We start from the raw sequence: 23,078 nt of genomic DNA, 5'->3' as shown, positions 1-23,078 counted from the left end.
GGGGGGGGGGGGGGGGTGTTCAATCTCCAAATGCGTGAATCCGAATTGCTAAAGCATATGTGCGGGGTCCACTGCAGTGTGCACAGGAAGGTTTTGACCCAGCAGTTGCGTGTGCGTGCGTGCGTGCGTGCGCGCGCGCGAGAGAGAGTGCATAAAGATTACGTGATTTTTGTTCATTCTGGTCTTCCGCAACCTTGGTCCATATTAACCTTGATTCAATGCTACCATCTAGCGGTAATTATCCAAAAATGAAACGGGAGCTCTACGTCACACATTGAGGGAAACGGTTTCACTGAAGTGAGTGAACTGGATGGAGCCTATCCCAGTTGACTGGGCGAGCAGCAGGATACACCCTAGACTGGTCGCCAGATAGTTGTAGGGTGTAGAAGTTGCCTTGGAGAAAGGGCATATATAAAAAATACTCATGCTCACATTCACACCTTAGAACAATTGAGTCTCCCATTTATCTAACTTGTTTTTGATTGTGAAGTGAAAGTGAAAGTCATGTAAACTCCACACAAAAAGGTCGCAGCCCGAATTTAAATCCCCAACGTCAAAGCTGTGATATAGACTCACTCATTTCCTGTAACAATAAAAAGGGCGTATAATATTTACTAACGCTGAGTGATATGTTCTAACACTGCAGCTCCGCTTACCTTCTGGTTTTTATATGCATGTTATTGCATGGAATAACAGTTGCCTCACCTGTTTATTTACTCAAGGGCATGTATTTCTTCTACTTAAGTATAGAGTGTGTTCTCCCTGCCCATTTGCCATGCAAACACTTTAAAACGATTTTTGAAAGCAATAACAAAAAGGGAGACGAGAGTGTGAGATTCAAAGGTGACACTAGATGGTGCTAGAGGCTAATACAAGCAGTTTTGTGGTTACTTGAACTAACCTGTAAGTACTGTATTGAAACAGCTTGGCCATGCAACATATGTAATCGTTGTTTTCTAAAATCGCACATCGTTGTGATCACTATATTATTGCATTGATTTACTTCCGCATTTATAGAGGATTAGCGTTATTTGCACACTTCCTGTATGCGTGTGTGTGAGTGTTTTCGTTCACGTGACAAGCAGCAAGCCTCTGACTCCAGGCAAGTTGCAGAGGAGAACACAAAAGAGAAGGCTTCCAAAAAGAACTCAGACGTCGAACCAAACGCTGCCAACCAAACAGGATGTTTTCTCTCGGGGAGAAGATGGAGTTTCTCATTGCAAACCCCTTTTCGACACCTGTTGGTCAGAGAATCGGTGAGTCGCACATCGATAGCTGCAGTTTAGTCACAGTTCACCGAGTGTTGTTGTTTTTGTATGTTTCACGTTCGAATTCGGTTTCGAAACGTATCACGTACATTTAGTAGCGGACGTCAAGTTAGGAGGAAGCTAATCACACGATTGAAGCAGGCGTTTAGTCTTATAATCTTCCGACTCATTGGCTGTCTGGTGTTAAGTGGCGACTCAATCTACCAATGAGTATCGAAGAAAAGCGTAAAGGATTTTATTCAGATCCTCTGACAGCAGGTTGTAGTTTATTTATGCTGCTACATAGACGGTACTGTGTTAAATTAAATGCCTTTTTTAAAAAGCCAACAACAGTTGAAGAGCTGCTCAATATCACAATACAGATGTGTCATCACCTGCATTATTTGGTGTGACCAACAGGGGGAGACATATGTACTAATCAAGAAAAAGCAAAGCCTAACCCAGTCACAAACTGTATACTTGATTAAATTTACAGTCATTAACCTTTTTTTTTACTACTCCTAAACGTAAGTGATCTGCATACTATGGCTTCAGAGAATAAGATTGGCAGTGACTGGACTACTTGTCAATGTGTATCTATGTCATGTGAATAAACAAACAAAAAAGTTTAATGGGACGTTCCCATCTCTGGTCAGGGATGGTTTGTAGGAGGGCAAGGGGTGAGGTCCCGGCTCATTGTAGACATTGCGTAAGGGGTCTAAGTTCCTCTATTGTTTTCTACTTGCTATTTATATGAAATTTGCAGTTGTGATATATCGTAAATTGCATGGTTAAAATATTCCTAGTGGATGATCTTTTATTAGACATATATTATATATTGTACTCCATGATACCAATGTCAGGCACGGTAAAGAACTTCAGATTATGAGATTGACATTTATTAACAAAACCAGGAGGATTCTAATCTTTCACCCAGCAACCACTTTTAAAGACCCAACTTAATTTTACAAGACATAGTTTTTAGATAAATGGATTGTTGAAACACTTCAAGAGCCTTAGCTCCTTCAATTTGTCTTCTGAATTTTTTAAAAACAATTTGAGGTCTTTTTCTGTCCCAGAGTGACTGCCCCAAAGCACAGTTGGATGATTTTGATGTCGTAAAACTTGAGATCCCAACTCTCACCCCAACAATCACTTGATGAACTAGAACAGACGGGACAATTGGATTATAGAGATGGTTTTCTGGATGAATGGACCAGAGTATCTTCCTGCCACCACCTTTTAGAAACTCTAGTGATGTATATTTGATTGTATCTTTTTTTATCAATCAATCAATCAATCCCTGAATGCCAGCAAATGCAGTGACAGAATGTTGCAAGGCCCTGTCAGGCCCTCTCAGCCGTTCCCACTTCTTAAGTAATTCGCTCCTTTTCTCACACGTAACTGTTAGTGCGGCTTCAGCTCCCTTCTGAGCCAAACCCAAGCAGCTGACAGTCACATGAAATGCACAGAGCTGGAAAGTGCAAGTGGAAGTGGGGGTGGAGTAGATGCAACAGAGTAAATGGGATTGAGAAGCATAGGAAAGGAATTTGTAGCGGTTTATGAGCATGCTCACAAAAAAATATGGGGAGATTTACGTTGAATAAAATTCTGTATTAGGTTTCCACTTTCCGTAGTGTTTAAAGGCTCTTTCATTCTAATGTGAATAAACATAAGCTATGGGACGACCTGCAAATGGCATTACATCTTCCTTTAATGAATCCTACCTACCCTGTAAACTTTTTCTTACCAACTGACAGCAAATGCATTGAATGTAAATATCATGCAGCTTGAATAGAAACATCTAGTTAATCTTCATTTAAAATTTCAGGAGTGTCAGTCACTTCTCTTATGTCCCACCAGTAGTTCTCGACATTTTCCTCCCCATTTATTTTGTCAACAGAGCAAGCGACCAGCGGCTCTCGGCAGTCCGAGGACTGGGGACTTAACATGGAGATATGTGACATCATCAATGAGACGGACGAGGGGTATGGCATAATGTCATTTGTTTTGCTTCGTTACATCAATTCAATTTAAAGTGGTCTGTAGAAAAAGAAATAGACTTTCTTTCACTTTATATAAACTACACTCTTCTGCTACATTTTTTTGATGATGTTATTGTGATTTAAGCTGTAATAAACCATTCCCAGCCATCAATGCGTCATTTGTTACCAACCATGGTGGCACATGTATCATTACATCGTGGTGAAAATCCAAATAAACATGCAGTTTATGTCATTTAAGTCATGAGGGCATCCTTCCATCATGACTTGGCCTGTTTCATGTTTTCCATCAATCTGAATCACAATTTTGCTTGGAAGTAGTGGGAGTGGATAGCACATCTGCCTCTGAGTAATAACGCTTCTGGGTTCCGATTTTGCCACCGGTCTTTCGACGTCAAGCTTATAATATTTCTGTGCTTGCATGTGTTTTCTCTGGGTCATGTTCCCAACATATGAATGTTAATTGAATTAAATAATCGAAATCATCCATAAGTGTGCATATGATTGTGAATGGCCGTTTTTTGATTTTTGCATGGTGACTGACTGGAAACCAGTTCCAGTCTCCAGTTTACTCGTGACCATAATGAGGACAAATGCGATACAAAATAGACTCACTAACTGAAGAAATATTTTTGAAAACATACGCAATTTATTTTGTCTCTCAAACGGTCTGCTACCATGGTCGTGTATCGTCCTCTGTGCCATAATAAATGCCCCGCTCAAACGAGGACGGAAAACCTTTTCTTTTAGTAGTTTAATTTTGGCATGTTGTTGCTCCTAAACACGACTTTGTGTGCCATGTTCAGCTAGTAAAGCATCATTTTTGCTGTAATTTAATAATCCAACGTAAAACACAATTTATTGTCTTTAACAAACAAGATCAATTGTATTTAATTTTCCAGACCAAGAGATGCGGTCAAAGCCATTAAGAAGAGGATTGCGGGTAACAAGAATTTCAGAGAAATCATGTTGGCCCTGACTGTAAGTATCCAACCATTCCGGTGTTTTCATGTTCTGTCTTTTGTTTTTATTTGTCTTCTGCTGAGGCATGTAGTATGCTTACACAAACATTTTTTTTTTTCTACGTGAGTGTATCTTTGCTCTTCAGGACAACATTTGATTGCTCACTGTCACGCAGGTTCTTGAGACATGCGTAAAGAATTGCGGCCATCGCTTCCACGTTTTTGTGGCGTCACAGGAGTTTGTGGAAGGAGTTCTGGTGCGAGCCATTTTGCCCAAATATAACCCGCCCTCTGTTCTCCATGACAGGGTGCTCAGTCTCATACAGGTATGTAAACTATCTTATTGTCCAAAATATTGTCTTATTGTATGGCTAATTAGGTTTTACATTTAATGTTCTTGCGAGGTTATACGTAATCTAACGTGATAAAATTTCCCTTAACTAAATGCTGCATTACACTCAAATGTCTTTTTCTTGTAGTTTTTTTTCTGAGTGCAAGTTTTGTTATGTCTTCTTGGAGCTATACTTACTGAGGCTTCTCTGTGCTTTTCTCAGTCATGGGCCGACGCGTTCCGGACTTCCCCCTCCCTTGCGGGCGTGGTGTATGTTTACGATGACCTGAGGAGACGAGGGTTGGAGTTTCCCATGACAGACCTCGATGCTCTATCGCCCATTCACACTCCCATCAGGGTGAGACTGTCTGCAGGGTGAAAATAACTCTGATTGCCGTGAAACTCCGCAAACGTCTGTTCATAGACTTCTGTGTAAAGTCGGCCATATTGTCTGCATTCTTTTTGTCTAAGTCTACATTCTTTGGTTTCAGACTGTGCCAGAAAATGAAACCCAACAAGCTACGGATGCTCCTCCCCGTCAGTCACAAGCACAAACTTCCACTACAAATTCTTCACCTGCATCCCAGTCCAGTGAGGGACCACCTGCCCTCTCTGCAGAACAGGTATCACCTCTGAAATAAGAAATCACTATTCATACAGTGGAGAGGAAAAACAGGACTCCATTTTGCTTCGACAGATATCTGAGCCAGTATTTCATTGTGATATACTGAGTAAGTGTGTTTGTTTTCATCCCATATTAGTTTTCTTCCCCTATTTTCCTCTTTAGAAAAACAAGTTGCAGCATGAACTTGCACTGGTAAAAGGAAATCTTACTGTCATGACTGAAATGCTGAATGAACTTAAACCTGGACAGAGCAAGCAGGAGGATACAGAACTGCTGCAGGTGTGTGCATTTGCATTTTTACTGCTTTAAATGTGAATATTTGCTGTAATTGTTGGAATGAAAAAGAAAATAGTCATTTGAGGCCCAAGGTAACCCCATTATTTTGTGACTGGTGTATTATGTATGTATATAATTTCAAAGATAAAAACTATTGATCATATTAAAAAAAGGAACGAAATGCTTGTTCAAAATGTTTTCCGATTACACAATTATTCTATAGAATTTTCAATAGGATACTGAAATATTCAACAGCTGCAGCTCTACACTCAAGCCCCCCAGTTAAGAAAATTCTTGTTTCTGGTCCTTGGGAGTTAACCTGCCAAAAATTGCTATTCAAAATTAATAAATTGCTCCTCAAGTGAAATAACTGATTAGAAAATTGCTCCGCAAGAAAAATAGTTATTTTAATGACTAAGCCTTGTGCAACGACATTTTATTCATCTCTTCGCTCTCCTCTGTCAAAGCAGCAACTCTACTCAGTGTGCAAGAACATGCAGACGCGAGTGGTGGAGCTCATCCCTCAGCTGATGGATGAAGGACTCATTGAGGAGCTTCTTGTAGTTAATGATGATCTCAACAATGCTTTCATCCGTTATGAGAGGTAGTGTATGGACAGCCTTCTTCAACTCTGCATTATTCAAGGACAAAAACAAGTGCTCGTTCTGTATTTTAATCCTACTCGCCATTTTAGGTTTGACAGACTAAACAAGGCACAAATGACAAATACTGAACAAGTAAGATCTTTACTTCAATGGTGCACCGTTTTACATATTTAAGTCTTAAGCACATATTTATAATCTGCCCAGCAGAGTTCCGTCAGCCGCCCGGACCGTATCGACCTCAGCCCAGAGCACTCAATACTGAGCCAGCCTGCTGTCATCACAACGAACAATCAACCCGAAGTCAACACATGTACCAATCAGGGGCAGTCGGCCAACCACAGTAAGCATCAACTTCTTCACGTGTCTCCTTTTCACAGCACAAAATCTTTCTTGAGGTGGAAGATGGTGTATCTCTGTCAGATTTTGTTGTGTAATGCAGGACGTGTAAAATAAACATCTCACATCATGTTATAATATATTTTCTGCTAATAATAATAATCCAATGGGTCACTTTTTATGTTTGGCTTTTAAAAATCTTCTGTCTTTTAGAAGATGAGGAAGAGTTTGATATGTTCGCTCAAACCCGAGGAAGCTCCTTAGCAGAGCTGAGAAAGAGGTGAGTGGTTATGGCGAGTGTGTGACAGCAGTATACACAGAATGTGGTCTTAAAAAGATTTAATCTTGGCAGAATTTTAAATTGGGCTATATATAATGACATTTGGATTTGCAGTGATTAAATACAGTGACATAGCGAAGGTCAAACACAATTTGGGACGCTGATTGTAATACTCCCGTGTAAAACATTGGAAATCAAAATAATCCATTGCTGAGTTCAAAATGCTGCCATCATAAAACATTAATTAACTATACAAGCAGTGCGTTAAGATTTATTTATTTTCAGTTTATTTTTATATTTTAGTTTAACATTTTAATATTGATAAAACATTGACAACAATGTTTTTTTACACTCTTTAGGTTGCTCAAATTTTGTTTGTTCATGTATGACGATCCATTTGTTTAATAGGAGTTAAGCAGCAATATTTATTTGTTTTTATTTATCGCAGGGCAGCCATTTTGCCACTTGCCGTCAACTGAAATTGAAAGTGAATTTTGTCTGTTTAATTCAAATTTCACAAATGAAACATGAATTACAACACTGTGTTTTGACTAGTTGAGCTGCACATATTATTACAAAGAAAATGTTGTGGTTGACTTCAACTTGAATGTGTTTGCAGTGTTAGGTATGAGGACCCTGGAGCTGTAGAGGGTCTTGCTGGGGCCCTCGACTCAAAACTGCAAGTCACAGGACATGTATGTATAAACCACTCCTATTAACACTTTTCAACAACAAATATTAATCAGAGATAGCTGGCTTTAAATGTATTTTTGACACGGACTTAAAAAATGTCTTCACTTTTTCCCACCTCCTTTTAGAGCAATTCCACAACCAATTCTTCAAAATTCATGTTCTTGCACTGTATGTTTTTTGGGTATTATTAGTAAATGATTTTTTATTTTTCTACTTTTCTTTTAAATGTCTTAATTTCTTTTTTTCTATGTCTTGAATTTGTTTGCCTTTAAATGTTTTATAATTATGTGTATGAAATGCACTGTATAAACAAAGCTGCCTTGACTCCAGTGAGTAAAATGTTAACGTCACTTTTTCTGTATTGCTTTTACTGTCAGATGGGGCAAGATAAAAACGCTCTACAGAACAATGTGGATAAATGGCTGGCTTGTAATATGGTGAGAATCGATTACTTCAGATCAATACCATAACAAATATGTCAAATATAACATTAGTGTTTTCCTTTGTCTGAAAATGAAGGAAGACCAATCTGCAGTCAGTGAGGGAGTCTCCAGTGAAGGTGCGTCATTTACTTTCTGTGTATAAATGGAATGTTTTCTTTCACTTCTCTTGAATATTTATATGTATGCAACAGAGCAGAGGTTAATCTTTTATTGTCTTTTTCTAGAATTTGATAAATTTTTGGACGATCGGGCAAAGGAATCTGACCAAAGTAATCATACGACGTGTGGAACACTGCCTTCCTCCTCCAGACTGCCGCCACAGTCGACAAAGCAACAGGACAGTTCACATGACCATCTTTTTTCACTCTAAATTTGGAAGCCACGGAACAACAGCAAATAGATGTGACTTTTTTTTTTAATAAACAAGCACGTTATTACTAAAATGCGAGTACAACTACTACGTTGCCTCGAGTGCCATGTTTTTCTGCTTGAGTCGCGTGAAGTTCCGCTTGGATGATAATGGCTGTGTGACATGTGAATGAAACAAAAGAATAATGTGACACAGAGGACAAAAGACAATCTTGTTAACTGTTGGATCAGAAGAAATAAGTATGTCTGGGTTTTCCCTGTAGATACAGTACCATTGTAGAGTGTGCTTCAAGTAAATAGTGTCTAGATCCGCTATTGTGTTACCCCCTCAAATGATTTGACTGTTAAAAAAATAAATAAAAACGTGAACTGAACAGTGTATGTACAGTACACACAAAAACCTGCACTACACCATTGCTACCAAAACACTGCAGAAACGCAGTGATTAATCTAATGTTTGACTTTTTGTGCATAGATGAAAAATTACGATTGTATTTATGAAAGGCCTTATGTTGATTCAAACATTCAATAAACATTTAATATTTGAAAAAGCATCATGTAAGCCTTTTGTTTGCCTTTGTCCCAGACAGCTTTTACATCGGGAAAAATAAATGGGTTGTATTTCTCCTTTTAGAAAAAATTTTTGTTATTCTTATTTGAATCCAAATTAGTTTCTCAGTAAATAAACAAATTCTCTTGGGGAGGTCAAGTCAAAACAGAAATATAGTCAAACAAAATGAGGTTTTCTCAGGTTTATCCTGTATTTTGTACTTGTAGAAAGATAGTCTAAACATCAGATCCTTGCTTAGGAGTGTATTGACCATGCTCAATGATAAAGCACTAATTTCTGTGAATGTTATTGTTGTGGAACTCAAGGATGTCTGGAGCTTGTCACGTGATGTACCCGGGGGCTCTCAATAAGAGGACCGAGGGAGCAGGCGTAACTCAAAAGGAGAAAAAGAGGAGAACAGCAAACATTTCATTCTCCCGCTGACGACCACTCAGACTGAATGGAAATGCTCAACTGGGATGCTTATCTCTGCTGCTGCATGTGTGCATGTGCACTCCTCCATGTGCCTGCAGCTTTCACCTCCAACATATCCACCAAGGATCACTTTGGTGTTCCAGCTCAGCAATACGCAGACGGAGATTCACCGTTTCTTCAGTTAAGAGCCAGTCTGCCCTCTTATTCACAGCCGCTTCGCCCATATACTTTAGTGACCACTGCGGAGGACTTCCCTCACATGCCCAAACCCAGGCATTACCGGGCCTCACGCCTTCTTCGTATTCTCGGATCCTCTTTTGACCCATTCTGGATGTCTGTTGATCAGCCATCTGAAGATCCCGGGGTCTGCACAGACAAAGGTAACTGTGACGCTGTGGCAAGAGGCGAGGTCAACTTAACCGCTTCCAGAGACGACTTCAACCTCAGTGCTTCTGCAGTGCTGAGGAAGGCTAGAGAAAACCAAAGGCGGGGCTTGGTGAGGGAAGCTGCAGATGTGGACCTCAGTTCTCTGCCTCCAGATGTTGCCAGCTCAGTCCGAGCCTGGCTGGTGGACTCAGCCACATGTGGATTGCGTTCCCAGTGGGTGGATTTGGGACCGACGTTCTGGCCACGTTGGCTGCGGCAGACTGACTGTGAGTCAGATGGAGTGCGAAGTTGCTCTTTTCCCAGTGGCATGGCGTGCATGAGAGCTCAGACAACGCATATTAAGATTCTGGCTTGGCATTGCTTGAAAGTGAGAGATGATGAGTCCAAGCAAATCAAGAGTGACATATCTGATATCAGCATATTGCTGGGGATTAGTGAAGGATTGAGAAAGTGTTTATGGAGGCCGGTGCCTTATCCTGTGGTCACAGCTTGTACATGTAAATGTAAATGATGGCTATACTCAGAGGTGCTTGAGGAATTATTTTTATGTAATGTCTAAGCATTCCTTTGATAGTGATAACAATAATGATAATCATAATTGTTTCTTAGCATTACCGTAGCATCTCTTTTAAAAATCAAATAAAATTGTGTCTCCTAATGATTACCTGAAGACATTTCAAAGTGTGTATTGTTTTCTTTCTGCTTTTTTTGCCACTTTGTCATGAACTGAATGTCTTGAAATTGAATGGGGTGATTATTTGTGGCAATCACCCGAATTTGAATTAAATCAAAATATGTTTTACAGTTTCTTTGTCTCCAATTGTTTTGCATCCACAATATGTACTTGTATTGACAGAAAATATAACAAATAATTTAATGTCAGACGCTTTGTGACGACATGGGTAGATTGTTGCTATAGGATGCATAAAATTCAGATTCAGACCTGGCTATCATATATATATATAATTTAGTGCCAATTTTAGTACTGTAACTTGAACGTACTAAACTGGAATTCGATCACTGGATTCTGCTCCCCTGTTGATCATTACGAAGAATGCAAGTAGTATTCGTTAAATTTACGATTTACGAGGAGCAGTGAACGTAGCACAGAGGGTTCGTCCCACCACCCAATCCGATTTTTACGGCGACAGTAAACACACACAAGATGGCAGCGTTGGAAGACGAATTTGAAGATGCGCCTGATGTAGAGCCTTTAGAGCAAACATTGAAGAATATTATCGAGCAGAAATCGTTGAAATGGATATTTGTTGGCGGAAAGGGTGGTGTTGGTAAAACGACGTGTAGGTAGGTGGAAAAATCTGCTCATTAGCTCATTAGCACCGAGATACAGTCACCGTGTCACCGAGTCAAACTGACAGTACCATAATTTCGATCATCTTTCGATATTTGCTGACCTGGTTCATATATATTATAGTATATTATTTCATATATAACTTTATATAGTATAGCTGTCATATACTCTACACCCTTCATTCAGATCGTGTCTTCTTCCTGTCATGGTCATAACTGTCAATATGACGGTGTTATGGTTCAACAGCCTTCCAAATGAACTAGCTCCCTAATCTAGATGTAGCCGTCAGGGCAAAGTCAGTTCAATAATCTTGTGTTTCCTGCTTGCAGATTCGTCATCTCGTACATGGAAATTGTTAAACTGCATAGCTCTTAAAACATTCAATAACCACGTGAAACAAATAGTCTCGTTGACTACTTCTGACTAGCTCAAAGAAATTGGAAACGGTAAAAATTACGTTTTAACTGTAGAAAGTGAGATTTGAACCCGTGACGCCATGTAACCAGATTAACGTGTCCCCTTGCGGAGGGAATTGGATTTTAATTCAAAGTACATCTTTTGTGGCAGACAGCGTGTGTCGCTGTTAGCATAGCGGTATAGCACTTGGGCTGTTGATGCTTTTTTTAGTTACTCGGCGTCACGGATTCAAAATCTTGCTTTCTACTGTTAAATTGTTATTTTTTACTGTTTACAATTAATTTCAGCCAGTCGGCATTCTAAACGAGACGTTTAGTTTCACGTGTTTATTGGAAGAAATTGGACAGTTATGCAGTCATGTAGCCCTGTAGCTTGTGACGAATCTGCAGACAGGAAACACTATATTACTGAATTGACGGCCACATCTGGATTCGGGAGACCCGGGTAGCATGATGTGAAGCTAAACTGTGACAGCCAACGGACACACGACTCACGTCTTTGACAGCTGCTTTCTAATGCATTGCATAAAGTCTTTGGGGTGTTTTGTGAGAGAAAACGCATCCTATTACTTTTCAAAGCCAAATGGTTTATGGCTGACATTAACTCGCACTCGATGTTACAAGGGTGACTCACAGAAACGACATACACGAAAAACGTTGCAAACATGTCTTAACAAATACGGTAATTCCCAATTTTGAGGTGCAGTCATTTGAGGTTTTTTAACAAAATCAGTATTGATGTAATTGTTCCTAAGTAAATTACGGAATAAAGTTATATCGAGCCTTATTTGACACTGTTAATAAGAATGAGTTAATAATAAAAGTGGAATCTTTATGTAGCCCTTATTTGGGATTGTGTTTTTAATGTGTAGATTTAAAACTTGAACTGTGGTCTTCTATAAGCAATGTTGTAACGCCACCCTAAAAACTATACTAAACAGGTCTCTGAAAACAAAAAGAGAACGTTAAATTGGCGTCACATGCTCTCCCATTATCCCATCTATATATTTTTCTATTTCTCTTGGTATATATGATGAATTTAACATTTTTTAATACACTTTCCCAGTTGTAGTTTGGCTGTCCAGCTGGCTGCTGTCAGAGAGAGCGTTCTTATCATCTCGACTGATCCCGCTCATAACATCTCTGATGCTTTTGACCAGAAGTTCTCAAAGGTGCCTACAAAGGTCAAGGGCTATGACAACCTCTTTGCTATGGTGAGTGTGTAGTTTGGTAAAAGATGCAAGTAGACATGTATGGGTCTAAATGAAAGACATTGTTTTAAAAAGCCATAAAACTGCAATCTGTATCAAATTAGCCTTTTCAGTCTTGTGAAAAATTCACATTCTCAAACAAAGGCCACCATTCTGCAAAAGGGATACCTAGAGGTGGTGTTAAATCAATGCTATTTGGTAATTGCACAAATGTGTACGTGCTTGTATTTGTGTGCGAGTGTAGGAAATTGATCCAAGCTTGGGTGTAGCAGAGCTTCCTGATGAGTTCTTTGAGGAAGACAACATGCTCAGCATGGGCAAGAAGATGATGCAGGAGGCCATGAGTGCTTTCCCTGGCATTGATGAAGCCATGAGCTATGCAGAGGTCATGAGGTGAGATTGTCACTCTCATGTCAAAACATGTCTCATCCCATTTTTCCACACTGTACTATGGGACTTTTGTTTCATTAAATGGCAAAATACAAAGTCTCTCACTGGAATATGTCGTTGACACCACTATTGCTGTCCATGGAAAAATTCATAAAGAAAATATTTAAGTTTAATTGTCTTCTCCCTCATGCCTCAGATTAGTGAAAGGAATGAACTTCTCAGTGGTTGTCTTTGATACTGCACCCACTGGCCACACACTGCGCCTGCTTAACTTCCCCACCATCGTGGAACGCGGCCTGGGCCGACTCATGCAGATCAAGAACCAGATCAGTCCATTCATCTCACAGGTGAGGGGTGTGCCAAAACCCAGACATTCTTGGCTTGATGGTGTGAGCTCACTTCTACCATTTTTCTTTTTATTATAGATGTGCAACATGCTGGGCCTGGGTGACATGAACGCAGACCAGCTGGCATCCAAGCTGGAAGAGACTCTGCCTGTCATCCGCTCAGTTAGCGAGCAGTTCAAAGACCCTGTAAGTCACTGTTCACTGGGCTTTGTGAGTGTAACTTGGAGGGTCTGCGAAAAATTGTCATAACATTTAAAACGAAAAAGAGCATACGTAGTACCTACAATCAAGCCCGAAAGTGAATAGTTTGTGGCGTAACTCTATATACTACATTTGCAAAAGGGCTAGGCCAGCAGTCAATTATTCATACTCCACGAGTAGGAATCATTTTGGGCTTGCTGAGTGGTGACTTGATAGACCTGTTCATTTCCACTGTTTTATGTCTTCATGTTGCCACCCACAGGAGCAGACCACCTTTATCTGCGTGTGTATCGCCGAGTTCCTGTCCCTGTATGAGACAGAACGGCTAATTCAAGAACTGGCCAAGTGCCGCATTGATACACACAACATCATTGTCAACCAGCTGGTTTTCCCCGAAACAGAGAGGCCGTGTAAAATGTGTGAAGCGCGACACAAGATTCAGTCCAAGTATTTGGATCAGGTATGCTTTTCTAGTATGATGTGATGCAGTTACTGGTCCAAACAGTAGGCTAGGATCCAGACCTTAAAGTAAAGAAACATCCAGAAAATGGATGAATGCATAGATACTCAACGTGTTTGCGGCAACGGCTCTTGACCCCAAAATATAATCCTGCATTGTGTGCTTGTTTGTTTCCAACAGATGGAGGACCTTTATGAAGATTTCCACATAGTCAAATTGCCTCTGTTACCCCATGAAGTTCGAGGTGCTGACAAGGTCAATACGTTCTCGAAGCAGCTTCTGGAGCCCTATAAGCCACCAAACAAGTAATTCCCCTCCTCGCGGGGCCAGCCCCCGACCACTTCGCTCACCCAAAGCCCCCCTGAGCTCCCCCAACTGGCCTCTCACCCATATTCAACCCCTCATGCAGAACGGAGTGTACAAACCAGGCACGCTTCAGGAGCAGCTGATGACATCTACTCAAGCCACCCTGTTAAAACGCTCGGACAGTTTACATGACTGTCGCCTTACTTTCCTGATCACGCATCATATCGGTAGCACTAAAATAGCTATTTTAAAACATTTAACTGGCTTCCTTTCCTCCATACTCAGCGTTTAGCTTACAACAGTATAGTACATTATGCTTCAGCCCTTGAAGTAAGTCTTAACTGTGGAATTTTTGTCATATTTTCCTCAATAATAACCATCCGTGTCATTAAAAGAAAATGTACCAGAGTCATTTTAGCTTTAATTTATTTCTCCTCCAGCACAATATTAAGACTATGATTTGAATTAACTAGTTCAACCAGCAATTTCTTTTTTTTGGTCTCTGACAGCATCCTGAGATTCAAAGGCAGTATACGTATGATCAAAATATGAATTGAGCCCTGCCAAGCTCCTAACTGTCAAATATTGTCGGAATTTTGAGAACAGTATAGAAATGTGTTTAGAATCATAAAGTGCATTGTTAATTATGAATTAGTGAATGTCACCCAACATGAACTGTGAGCTGAGCATTTAGGCGGGTATGGATACAGATCGACTCAGCTAATGCTGCAATTAAATCCATTAGGGAATGCATACGAGTTAACAAAAACTTTTTTTGTATGGGAATTTCTCGAAATGATGGTGTGAGTGTTAATTAAACTTAATTCAACAACTTAATTTTCCCTTTTTGTTGGCTATCATTTGATGGGCTTATTAGCGAGCATAAGCAAGCACTCCTACTGGGCAATGGATTGACTTTGACAAAGCATGAAGCCACAGGTAACCTTTCACATTAGGACTCTGTAGCCATTCACAAGAAACACTTAAGAGTTGGTGGGAGGGAGTTCAAAAAGTCATTTGGTTTTTATGAAAAGATGAACACAAGTCCACTTTATGTCCATGTGTTCTGTAGGTTCATCAGCATATTTACTTTTGTTTCTTTTTAGTCAACCAAAGGTTTGTGAAGTTCCAGTTGTAATTTCCTTCAGTGCACCTCTGTAGTTAGGGCCTGTCGCTTGTGCTCCATCATCCAGCCGCTCGCTCCCGGTCGGGAACCGCGCTAACGAGCTGCTCGTCCGCCTCCATTTGGGGATTTACCCCGGGGCGCACTGATAACTGGACGCACCAAGGAGGCTGCGAGGATTAGTTTCTTGTAGACGCCGGGGGGACGTCGGGGTCGTGTGCGCTTGAGCCAAAAACACCATTGGAAGCTCATACATACTTGGAGGACTTTAAACCAAAGAACTGCTAAACTAAAACAGGTAAGATTTTTCCATTTGAAAAAAACAATGATTCACGAAACCAAATCTAAAATGATCATAGATGTGTTTTTTTTTTTTTTGGTCTAGGAGCCATAGCTGGTGACTTTAGTGATGTTTAAAATTTCATGGGCCCCAGTCACCAATAATATAAAACGTTACTGCAATGAATTTCTTAATAGAAGATTAAAAAAAAAAAACTCAAGTGTATGTTTGATTTAATTCATTTATAAACAGTTTTATTTACCTAGTGTTAATGTTGAAAATGAAACATTTTAAAGTTCAAATAAAGAATACATTTTTTAGAGATTTTACTTTTATTTTTAATGAACACTTAGGCCTATTATGTTTCTGTATTTTAATATCGGTCATGATGGTTATAAAAAAATGTACAAACCAGCGCTTTTCTATCTGTGTTGTACATGCAGGTATTAGTAAGGTGACTCAAACCTTCAGTGGATTGTTTCTTCTGAGCCGGTGCACGCTAGCAACAATGACTGTCACCTACACGGCCAGAGTTGCAAATGCTCGTTTCTGCGGCTTCTCCAAGTTGCTTTTGGCTTGGAAAGGAAGTATCTACAAGGTGTTGTACAAGGAGTTCCTGGCTTTTTTTGCCATGTATACAGCCATCAGTATCACATACAGGTAAATACCACTTAGAGGTGTCTGATATTGTTCAAGTTATAATTGTTAGGTTAGCTTTTTAATAGTGGTCGTTTTCTTTTAGATTTTTGCTGCCTGATGATCAGAAAAGGTATTTTGAGAAGCTGGCAATTTATTGCAACCACTATGCCAGTCTCATTCCAATGTCCTTTGTACTGGGTAAGCGGCAATGCCATCTGTACAAGACCATATCTCTTTGGAATTTACAGCCTCTTTGTGATCATTTGATCATCTGACCTCGGGTGAGAGGTCAAGTCAATTGCAGGTTACGTGTAGTCAACCATCATGCTTACACAGTTAGTTTTGACTCCACCTTAGAAGGTGGGATAAACCTTGAGCACTCAAAGCCACACAATTAAGCCTGAGCCAAGTGTCAACATTTCTCCTGTTAAACAAACCTGCCATGCAACTTTCATTCAGCAACTTTCCATTCCACTTAACATCAGCCTAATGATTGAAATGATGCTCCCTCCCTCTTCAGCTTGTGCCAGCAGCACAGTTGACCCTTTGCTTGTGTTTCTTCTGGAACGCTGTGAGCAGGTTTCTACGTGACCCTGGTGGTTAACCGTTGGTGGAGCCAGTACACAAGCATCCCGCTTCCCGATCGGCTCATGTGCGTCCTCTCGGGGGGCCTCCAGGGCAGTGACGAGCGAGGCCGCCTGCTCAGACGCACCATGATGCGCTATGCCAGTTTGTCGGCCCTGCTCATCCTCAGATCTGTCAGCACGGCTGTCTTCAAGCGTTTCCCTACCATGGACCATGTGGTGGAGGCTGGTGAGTGTCTGATGGTACTGAAGATGGAACTGGAACGGACAGAGAAATACATTATGCCCCCTCTCAATTTCAGTTTCTGTGACCTCTAGCCTCTCAAATAGTCACGTGGATAAATGGACAAAAATCTTCAGGCTCACTTCACATTACTGTTGAAGTTCTTATTGAGAACTTAAAATTAGAATCGCACAGAAAACTGAAATTTAAGTAGGTCAATTTCATCAATCCCGCTATTCATTTTACAGTAAGAGAATTTATGGATTCACTCCACTCCAGTAAAATATTTCATGATTTAATAAATTTATTTGTAGAAATTCGCTTTATATGTTGTAATTTACAGCTAATAAAACCCCAAATTCATGACCTCAAGAAATTATATAAATTAGGAATTGGCCTCGATTTTCTGTATCTGTTAACTAGTCTCATTTTTTGCATTGAGCTTCTGAAATACTTTTAGATGACACTCAAATTGATTAAATTGCACTTATTAGTCAGCGTCCCATTCCCATTGTACATTTATTGACTTCATCTTCTTAAAACTATTTGAGACCAAGAAATCTGACATCAAATTGGTTCACTTCCCGGACTTACTATTTTAAGACAGTTTACATTAGCATTTGAAACCTGTGCAGGATTCATGAGCCGAGAGGAGCGGAAGAAGTTTGAATCCCTTCATTCTCCTTACAACAAATACTGGATCCCTTGTGTATGGTTCACCAACCTGGCTGCCGTGGCCCGCTGCGAGGGCCGCATCAAAGATGATCACACGCTCAAGCTGCTGCTGGAGGTGTGTTGTCATCCGCAGGCACGTGCACACGTGAAGGCCACGTGTTGGCATGTGATCTCACCCCAGCATTGTGACTGTTTTCAAGCAGGAGCTAAATGTATTCAGGGGCAAATGCGGCATGCTGTTTCATTTTGACATGATTAGTGTTCCACTGGTCTATACTCAGGTAAGCAGACATAGTTACTTTGTATGCTACCAAATATCATCTGCACCCACGCTGTCTACACGAAAGCCATTACATATTCTCTGTGCCTCCTTGCAAACTACAACCACTATAACTAGAATGATGACAAGTATAAACCTGTTCCCTGTCTGTCCCGTAGGTGGTGACCTTAGCTGTGTACAGTTTTTTCCTGGTATGTCTGATTGGTCGGCAGTTCCTAGATCCTAATCAAGGTTACCCAGGCCATGACCTTGACCTCTACGTGCCAATCTTTACCCTACTGCAGTTTTTCTTTTATGCCGGGTGGCTCAAGGTCAGCTTTGAATTAATTCAACGAAATACCTTCATTGTTTTTTTTTTAATATTAATTGATATTATTGTTTCTTTCCTTAAAGGTTGCAGAGCAGCTGATCAACCCTTTTGGAGAAGACGACGATGACTTTGAGACCAACTGGCTGATTGACAGAAATTTCCAGGTTGGCTGATTCTTGTTGTTTTTAGTCACTTCATTTTGTCGTCTGGCTGCTGTGTTTCCAATCGTATCATTATATTGAAACCCTGGAAACTTCGTGGCACCTGCAATAGACAAAGGCATTTAATACAAGATCTGTACTTTATGGTGTTATTTTCTTGCCTTGTTAAATAATTATTTTAAGCATTTATTGTAGTCATTGTAGTTTATGGTGGAGTTGGGGTACCTGAGTCATGCTGAAACGTTTCACAGTCAATCTGTTCATATGCATTTTCCTTTCTGCCCGCAGGTGTCCATGATGGCAGTGGATGAGATGTATGGAGATCTGCCGATGATGGAACGAGATCGCTACTGGAACGACTCCAACCCGAGACCACCCTATACAGCTGCAACTCTCTTTGTTCTGCGCAAACCCTCCTTCCAAGGATCGACGTTTGACATGGCGTGAGTTTCACCTTCTAATTGTCTGTGTATTCAATTTGTGACTGTCATATTTCATTTTGGATCACCTCAAAACGCAAAATAAAAGTCAAATATATTGGCAAAAGCATTGGGACACATGGCTATGATAATAACAGGAATGTATCTTTACTCCTATTTCCTATAAGTACAGTAAGTACTTTTAACACTTAAAAAAACATTATAGATAGAGAATGACCAAACAGATGAAAGAAGTGACAAAATTGCCTGTGTGCTGCTGTCTGGCAGGATCCCCAAAGAGGAGATGCACTTCCAGCCTCTGGAGGAGATAGCTGAGAACATGGAAGAGTCGGTCAGTCGTCACCCCAACATGGCTCTGTTCAACCGGCTCCTTAACGCGGCCCCCTCACACGCCGGCTTCATGAGCGGAGCCCTGCGCCGCACCTCGGCCCAACTCCAGAGACTCTATCACTCCCCCAGCATTGACCAGTGCATCAGCGATGACGACGACAGTGAAAGTTGTAAAATAGGCAAAGGGGGCTCTTTGCCGTCTGGGCTGGGGCAGGACCCCCAGAGCACCGTGTGCAGTTTCAGGGAGGAGAAGCCCGCCAGAGCGCCTTTGCGTGACATTCAGTTTGGGGCCGAGCAGGAGAAGCGCTCTGACCAGGATACTGTCATGTCTGCAAGTGGAGTTGAACTCAGCCACACAAGACAAGAAGAAGAAAAGCAAGTGGAGCTCCCATCTCCTGCATTGCAACTTCCTCCACCTCCACCACCCCTGGCCTCTAAAGAGACTCGACCGGTCTCCACCTTTCATCAGCCCTCTCCTTTCCCGTCTCACCCCACTTCCCACTCCAATCTGAAACACTGTAGCTCGCAACCTGTTATCAACCACCACAAAGCTGCTCCCTCTACTCCTCATCCTTCTCAAGTGTCTTTCCTCACCGTGTCGTCTTTCGAGCCCCAGCGCTTCCGCAGTCTTAGCATGGGATCAGAGCTGACTGGGACTTTGAGGTAGTTTCTTGTATAAACTGGCAAAATCGAATGCTGAATTCATCCTCCTGTCTTACGTAACACTTAGTATCACTATTTGTGTCGTGGGTGAGGTGTAGCCTCTGCCCACTGACTTAAGACAGAGAACGAAAGAGAAAGAAAGACAAAGAAAGTGACAGAACAAGAGAGAACGAGAACAAAGGTGAGAGAGAGAAATAAAGAAAGAGAAACAATAAAATGATGAGAAAGAATGAAAGAAAAAGTACAAAATATCCTCTGATGAACCGGTCTGCCTTCTGGACTTCAACACATTATGCATCTTTAACATAATTTGCAATAACTATACAATTTGCAAACAAATGTGACATTTAGATGATCAAATTGGCCTCTTTGCAAATGGTTTTGGAGTCCTCTCACATTTCCGGAGTCACTCACGATGTAGGTTGGGGTACATACACTCGCTTGTCATGTGTGCAGGGAGTGTGGGATGGATTCCCGCCCAATGTTGGCGTGCATGTGTGTGACATTGCTGTATGTGCCACTGGCTGGCGACCAGTGCAGGATGTAGCCTGCCTTTTGCCCAATGTCAGCTGGGATAGGCTCCGGCATCCATCGTGACCCTAAGCAGGATAAGCGGTGTTGAAAATTTGCTATATACTGCTATTGATGTGTGATTGTACGTTTATTGTCTTATAGTAATTATATAAAAGAAAAATGTTTGGTGCTATCAGACAAAACACATATTAATCTCTTGATCCATGTTTGTGACAGCTTGTCTCTTGTTCAACTAAGTACTTTTTGTACTAAACATTTTCAAAGAACTACCTCTGGACAGTATTGTGACGAGACTGAAGAAGGCATGTTGCAAACAGTAGTAATATTTTGTGTTTTTACAGATTGAACAAAGTGAATAAACATACTTTTAACATCGTTTACTATGATACATTTTAGAACAGTCTTATTTCTAGAATATTTGATCACAGCACAACATACAGGAATATGAATTTGATTCTTTACCAGCAGAGGGCGATAACACACTAAGTAAATGTACAGTAAAAAAATAAATAAATAGACAAGCCCTTGATTTCTTCAGTGTCCACGAGGACATGCATGTCCATGTTAGCAAGCCAGGAGGGAGGAGAAGGCTTCTACCTGGGTTGCAACAACCTCCTGCTGCGGGATGATTGCCTCTGTTTGGAAAGGAAGGACTGGGACGGGCCTGGGGGTTTGGGGTCCTCACACAATGTCTGCTGCTGCTGTGGATCAAAGGACTGCAAGGAGCAACATGGACAACTGAGAAGTCCGAGTAGGAATATTGCAGTATACAGTATATATAAATCCATCATCTTGAGGTCAACTGTGGTTGGGCTCTTGACTAGGGCAGAAAAACTAGTGAAAAAACACTCTTTGTATCGGTGTTTGGTATCGGAGAGTACTTAAAGTAAGAATTTGTATTTGTAAGAAAAAAAGTGGTTTCAGTTCATCCCTACAAAACAAAGATCTTGAACCCACCATGGTTTTCCAGGCTCTAAGGAGAAGTTCTTCCTCTTGTTCTCGCGGTGTCTTTGATTGTTCTACCTGACCGTCCTGTCCAATCATACTATTTTGCTTAAGAGGAGAAATAGAAGAGCAAAGCTCTAACAGACCTGAAGCCACCTCTTCCATCCCGGCATCACACTGATTGGCTTCTTTCCTGGTTGTCATCCCTTTGCAATTCAACTTGATTATAAATTGAAAAAAAGTGAAAATTGTTCCACATTGATCTGTTTCTGGGAATTTTTTTTTTTTTTTTAAGCAGAAGCTGTAGCTTTGCTGTTGGCAGAAACAATAAAGTGTGTTTCAGATCTCTGCCTGCACAGAGATGCCATCCTGCTGACACGGACATTTTTACTCTTGGCCAGCCATTCAGTGGCCTGTGGATTAGTGGGGACAAACACCATCACACAATACAATTAGCACAATGGCAACATGCTGAAATGGACTAATAGAATGGAGGAGTGGCCTCAAAACAGAATTAACAATGATATTTACCCCTTATTTCCAAATGTTTTTTTTATAATGTTTATAATGTTAATTGTGACTTTGCTTATAGTATTTCTATACTAAGCTGATCAAGTCAATAAATTTTTTCAGTCATAACTGTATAGTCAGTAATATAGATACAAATATGTGACAGATCAGAGGGAGATGATAAGATGAGTGAACATGAGAAATACAGAACTTCTGGCCACCAGTTGCAAGTTGCAATTTCATAATTTCCCGTCCCTGAGAAGCATTTGTAGCAAGGTCAACCCCTTCCAGTCTTTGAGCTGATTTCAGAAATGAGGTTTTGTCTTTCCCATTAAGTGTGAAAACACAAATGTGGAGGAGGTTTTCAAAGAATGGGGCGTGTGAATGTATGTGCGTGTGCGTGTGTGCGTGCATGCATTTCTCCAGAAACTAGAGCACTGAGGTCTGCAATGAAGGCTTACATGGAATCTCATTTGAGGTGCAACTCAACCATGTCGCTTTGAATCTCAATCAAGTCAACCCTATGCTTGCTAATATACCTTAGTGTGTGTGTGTGTGTGTGTGTGTGTGTGTGTGTGTGTGTGTGTGTGTGCGTATGTGTGTGTGTGTGTGTGTGTGTGTGTGTGTGTGTGTGCATGCGCGTGCACAACCATGTATGTCTTCCTACACATGCCTCTGAGTTGCTTATGTTACTGTTGCTGCAGCAAAAATGAGAAACAAGTGTGAAGAAGAGAAACGTTTCTCGGAACATGCGTCACGTAAAATCTGCAACGATTCACCTTACATAATGAGAGGCCACAACACAACACAGCACAACACAACACAACACAAAGCTATGCAATTCTTATTGTTACGCAGCTGCCTGTTGTAAAAATGTGTTCAGGCTAACTGCCTTGTGAGTCCAGAATATTTGAATTGTTTGAATAATAAAAATATTATTCATTTCACACGATGGGGCCATACAGGGAAAATGCAAAACAGAATGGCCCTATTACTCACAAAACTTTCAGTAGACGTGACAGAAGTGCTCACACTACCTTGAAGTACTAATTTGACTTGTTAATGTTAAAGGGGAAGTCAAGTCAACATTTTCTTGACAATAATGTTTTATGTGGCCCCACTGGTCTAAAAATATGTTTTTTTTAAAATTAATATTACTTTTGTGCAATATGACCTAACCTGCAAAATTCACCAGT

At 40.7% G+C, this 23,078-nt stretch overlaps 4 protein-coding genes and 1 long non-coding RNA gene across 7 annotated transcripts; 4 read left to right on the top strand and 1 right to left on the bottom strand.

Moving 5' to 3' along the window:
• The first annotated feature begins 923 nt into the window (after positions 1-923).
• LOC119119751 (target of Myb protein 1-like) lies at positions 924-8,724 on the top strand. 3 transcript variants are annotated; one of them, XM_037246366.1, is made up of 15 exons: positions 924-1,256; positions 3,151-3,235; positions 4,153-4,231; positions 4,389-4,538; positions 4,767-4,901; positions 5,035-5,166; positions 5,331-5,447; positions 5,915-6,048; positions 6,139-6,181; positions 6,254-6,389; positions 6,602-6,665; positions 7,285-7,360; positions 7,736-7,795; positions 7,878-7,917; positions 8,026-8,724. In XM_037246366.1, the coding sequence occupies exons 1-15, from the start codon at positions 1,184-1,186 to the stop codon at positions 8,169-8,171; spliced, it is 1,470 nt and encodes a 489-aa protein (XP_037102261.1). In that variant the 5' UTR covers positions 924-1,183; the 3' UTR covers positions 8,172-8,724. The 3 variants fall into 3 exon arrangements, with proteins under 3 accessions (XP_037102261.1, XP_037102245.1, XP_037102253.1); XM_037246350.1 differs by having other exon boundaries at positions 926-1,256; positions 6,599-6,665; XM_037246358.1 differs by having other exon boundaries at positions 928-1,256; positions 6,257-6,389; positions 6,599-6,665.
• Positions 8,725-9,187: 463 nt separating this feature from the next.
• On the top strand, positions 9,188-10,194 carry LOC119119825 (noggin-like). The gene has a single exon (XM_037246471.1). It carries the CDS (start codon positions 9,220-9,222, stop codon positions 10,051-10,053), a length of 834 nt encoding a protein of 277 aa, XP_037102366.1. The 5' UTR covers positions 9,188-9,219; the 3' UTR covers positions 10,054-10,194.
• A 477-nt stretch (positions 10,195-10,671) lies between these two features.
• Positions 10,672-15,022, top strand: get3 (guided entry of tail-anchored proteins factor 3, ATPase). Its single transcript, XM_037246459.1, has 7 exons — positions 10,672-10,847; positions 12,337-12,484; positions 12,726-12,874; positions 13,068-13,218; positions 13,297-13,404; positions 13,682-13,879; positions 14,060-15,022. The coding sequence occupies exons 1-7, from the start codon at positions 10,708-10,710 to the stop codon at positions 14,186-14,188; spliced, it is 1,023 nt and encodes a 340-aa protein (XP_037102354.1). The 5' UTR covers positions 10,672-10,707; the 3' UTR covers positions 14,189-15,022.
• Positions 15,023-16,096: 1,074 nt separating this feature from the next.
• Positions 16,097-20,097, top strand: best2 (bestrophin 2). Its single transcript, XM_037246337.1, has 9 exons — positions 16,097-16,248; positions 16,331-16,425; positions 16,807-17,040; positions 17,670-17,824; positions 17,913-17,990; positions 18,148-18,300; positions 18,383-18,463; positions 18,749-18,903; positions 19,168-20,097. The coding sequence occupies exons 1-9, from the start codon at positions 16,097-16,099 to the stop codon at positions 19,895-19,897; spliced, it is 1,833 nt and encodes a 610-aa protein (XP_037102232.1). The 3' UTR covers positions 19,898-20,097.
• A 705-nt stretch (positions 20,098-20,802) lies between these two features.
• Positions 20,803-21,897, bottom strand: LOC119119896. The gene is made up of 2 exons (XR_005097417.1): positions 21,385-21,897; positions 20,803-21,143 (listed from the first exon to the last, which is right to left on the bottom strand). It is a non-coding gene; the product is annotated as an uncharacterized LOC119119896 (long non-coding RNA).
• Between the last annotated feature and the right edge of the window lie 1,181 nt (positions 21,898-23,078).

This window comes from Syngnathus acus, chromosome 1 (genome assembly GCF_901709675.1).
Source record: "Syngnathus acus chromosome 1, fSynAcu1.2, whole genome shotgun sequence".
Taxonomy (NCBI): Eukaryota; Metazoa; Chordata; class Actinopteri; order Syngnathiformes; family Syngnathidae; genus Syngnathus; species Syngnathus acus.
The sequence above is the reverse complement of the archived record's forward strand: the minus strand, read 5'-3'. Positions and strand labels throughout refer to the sequence as shown.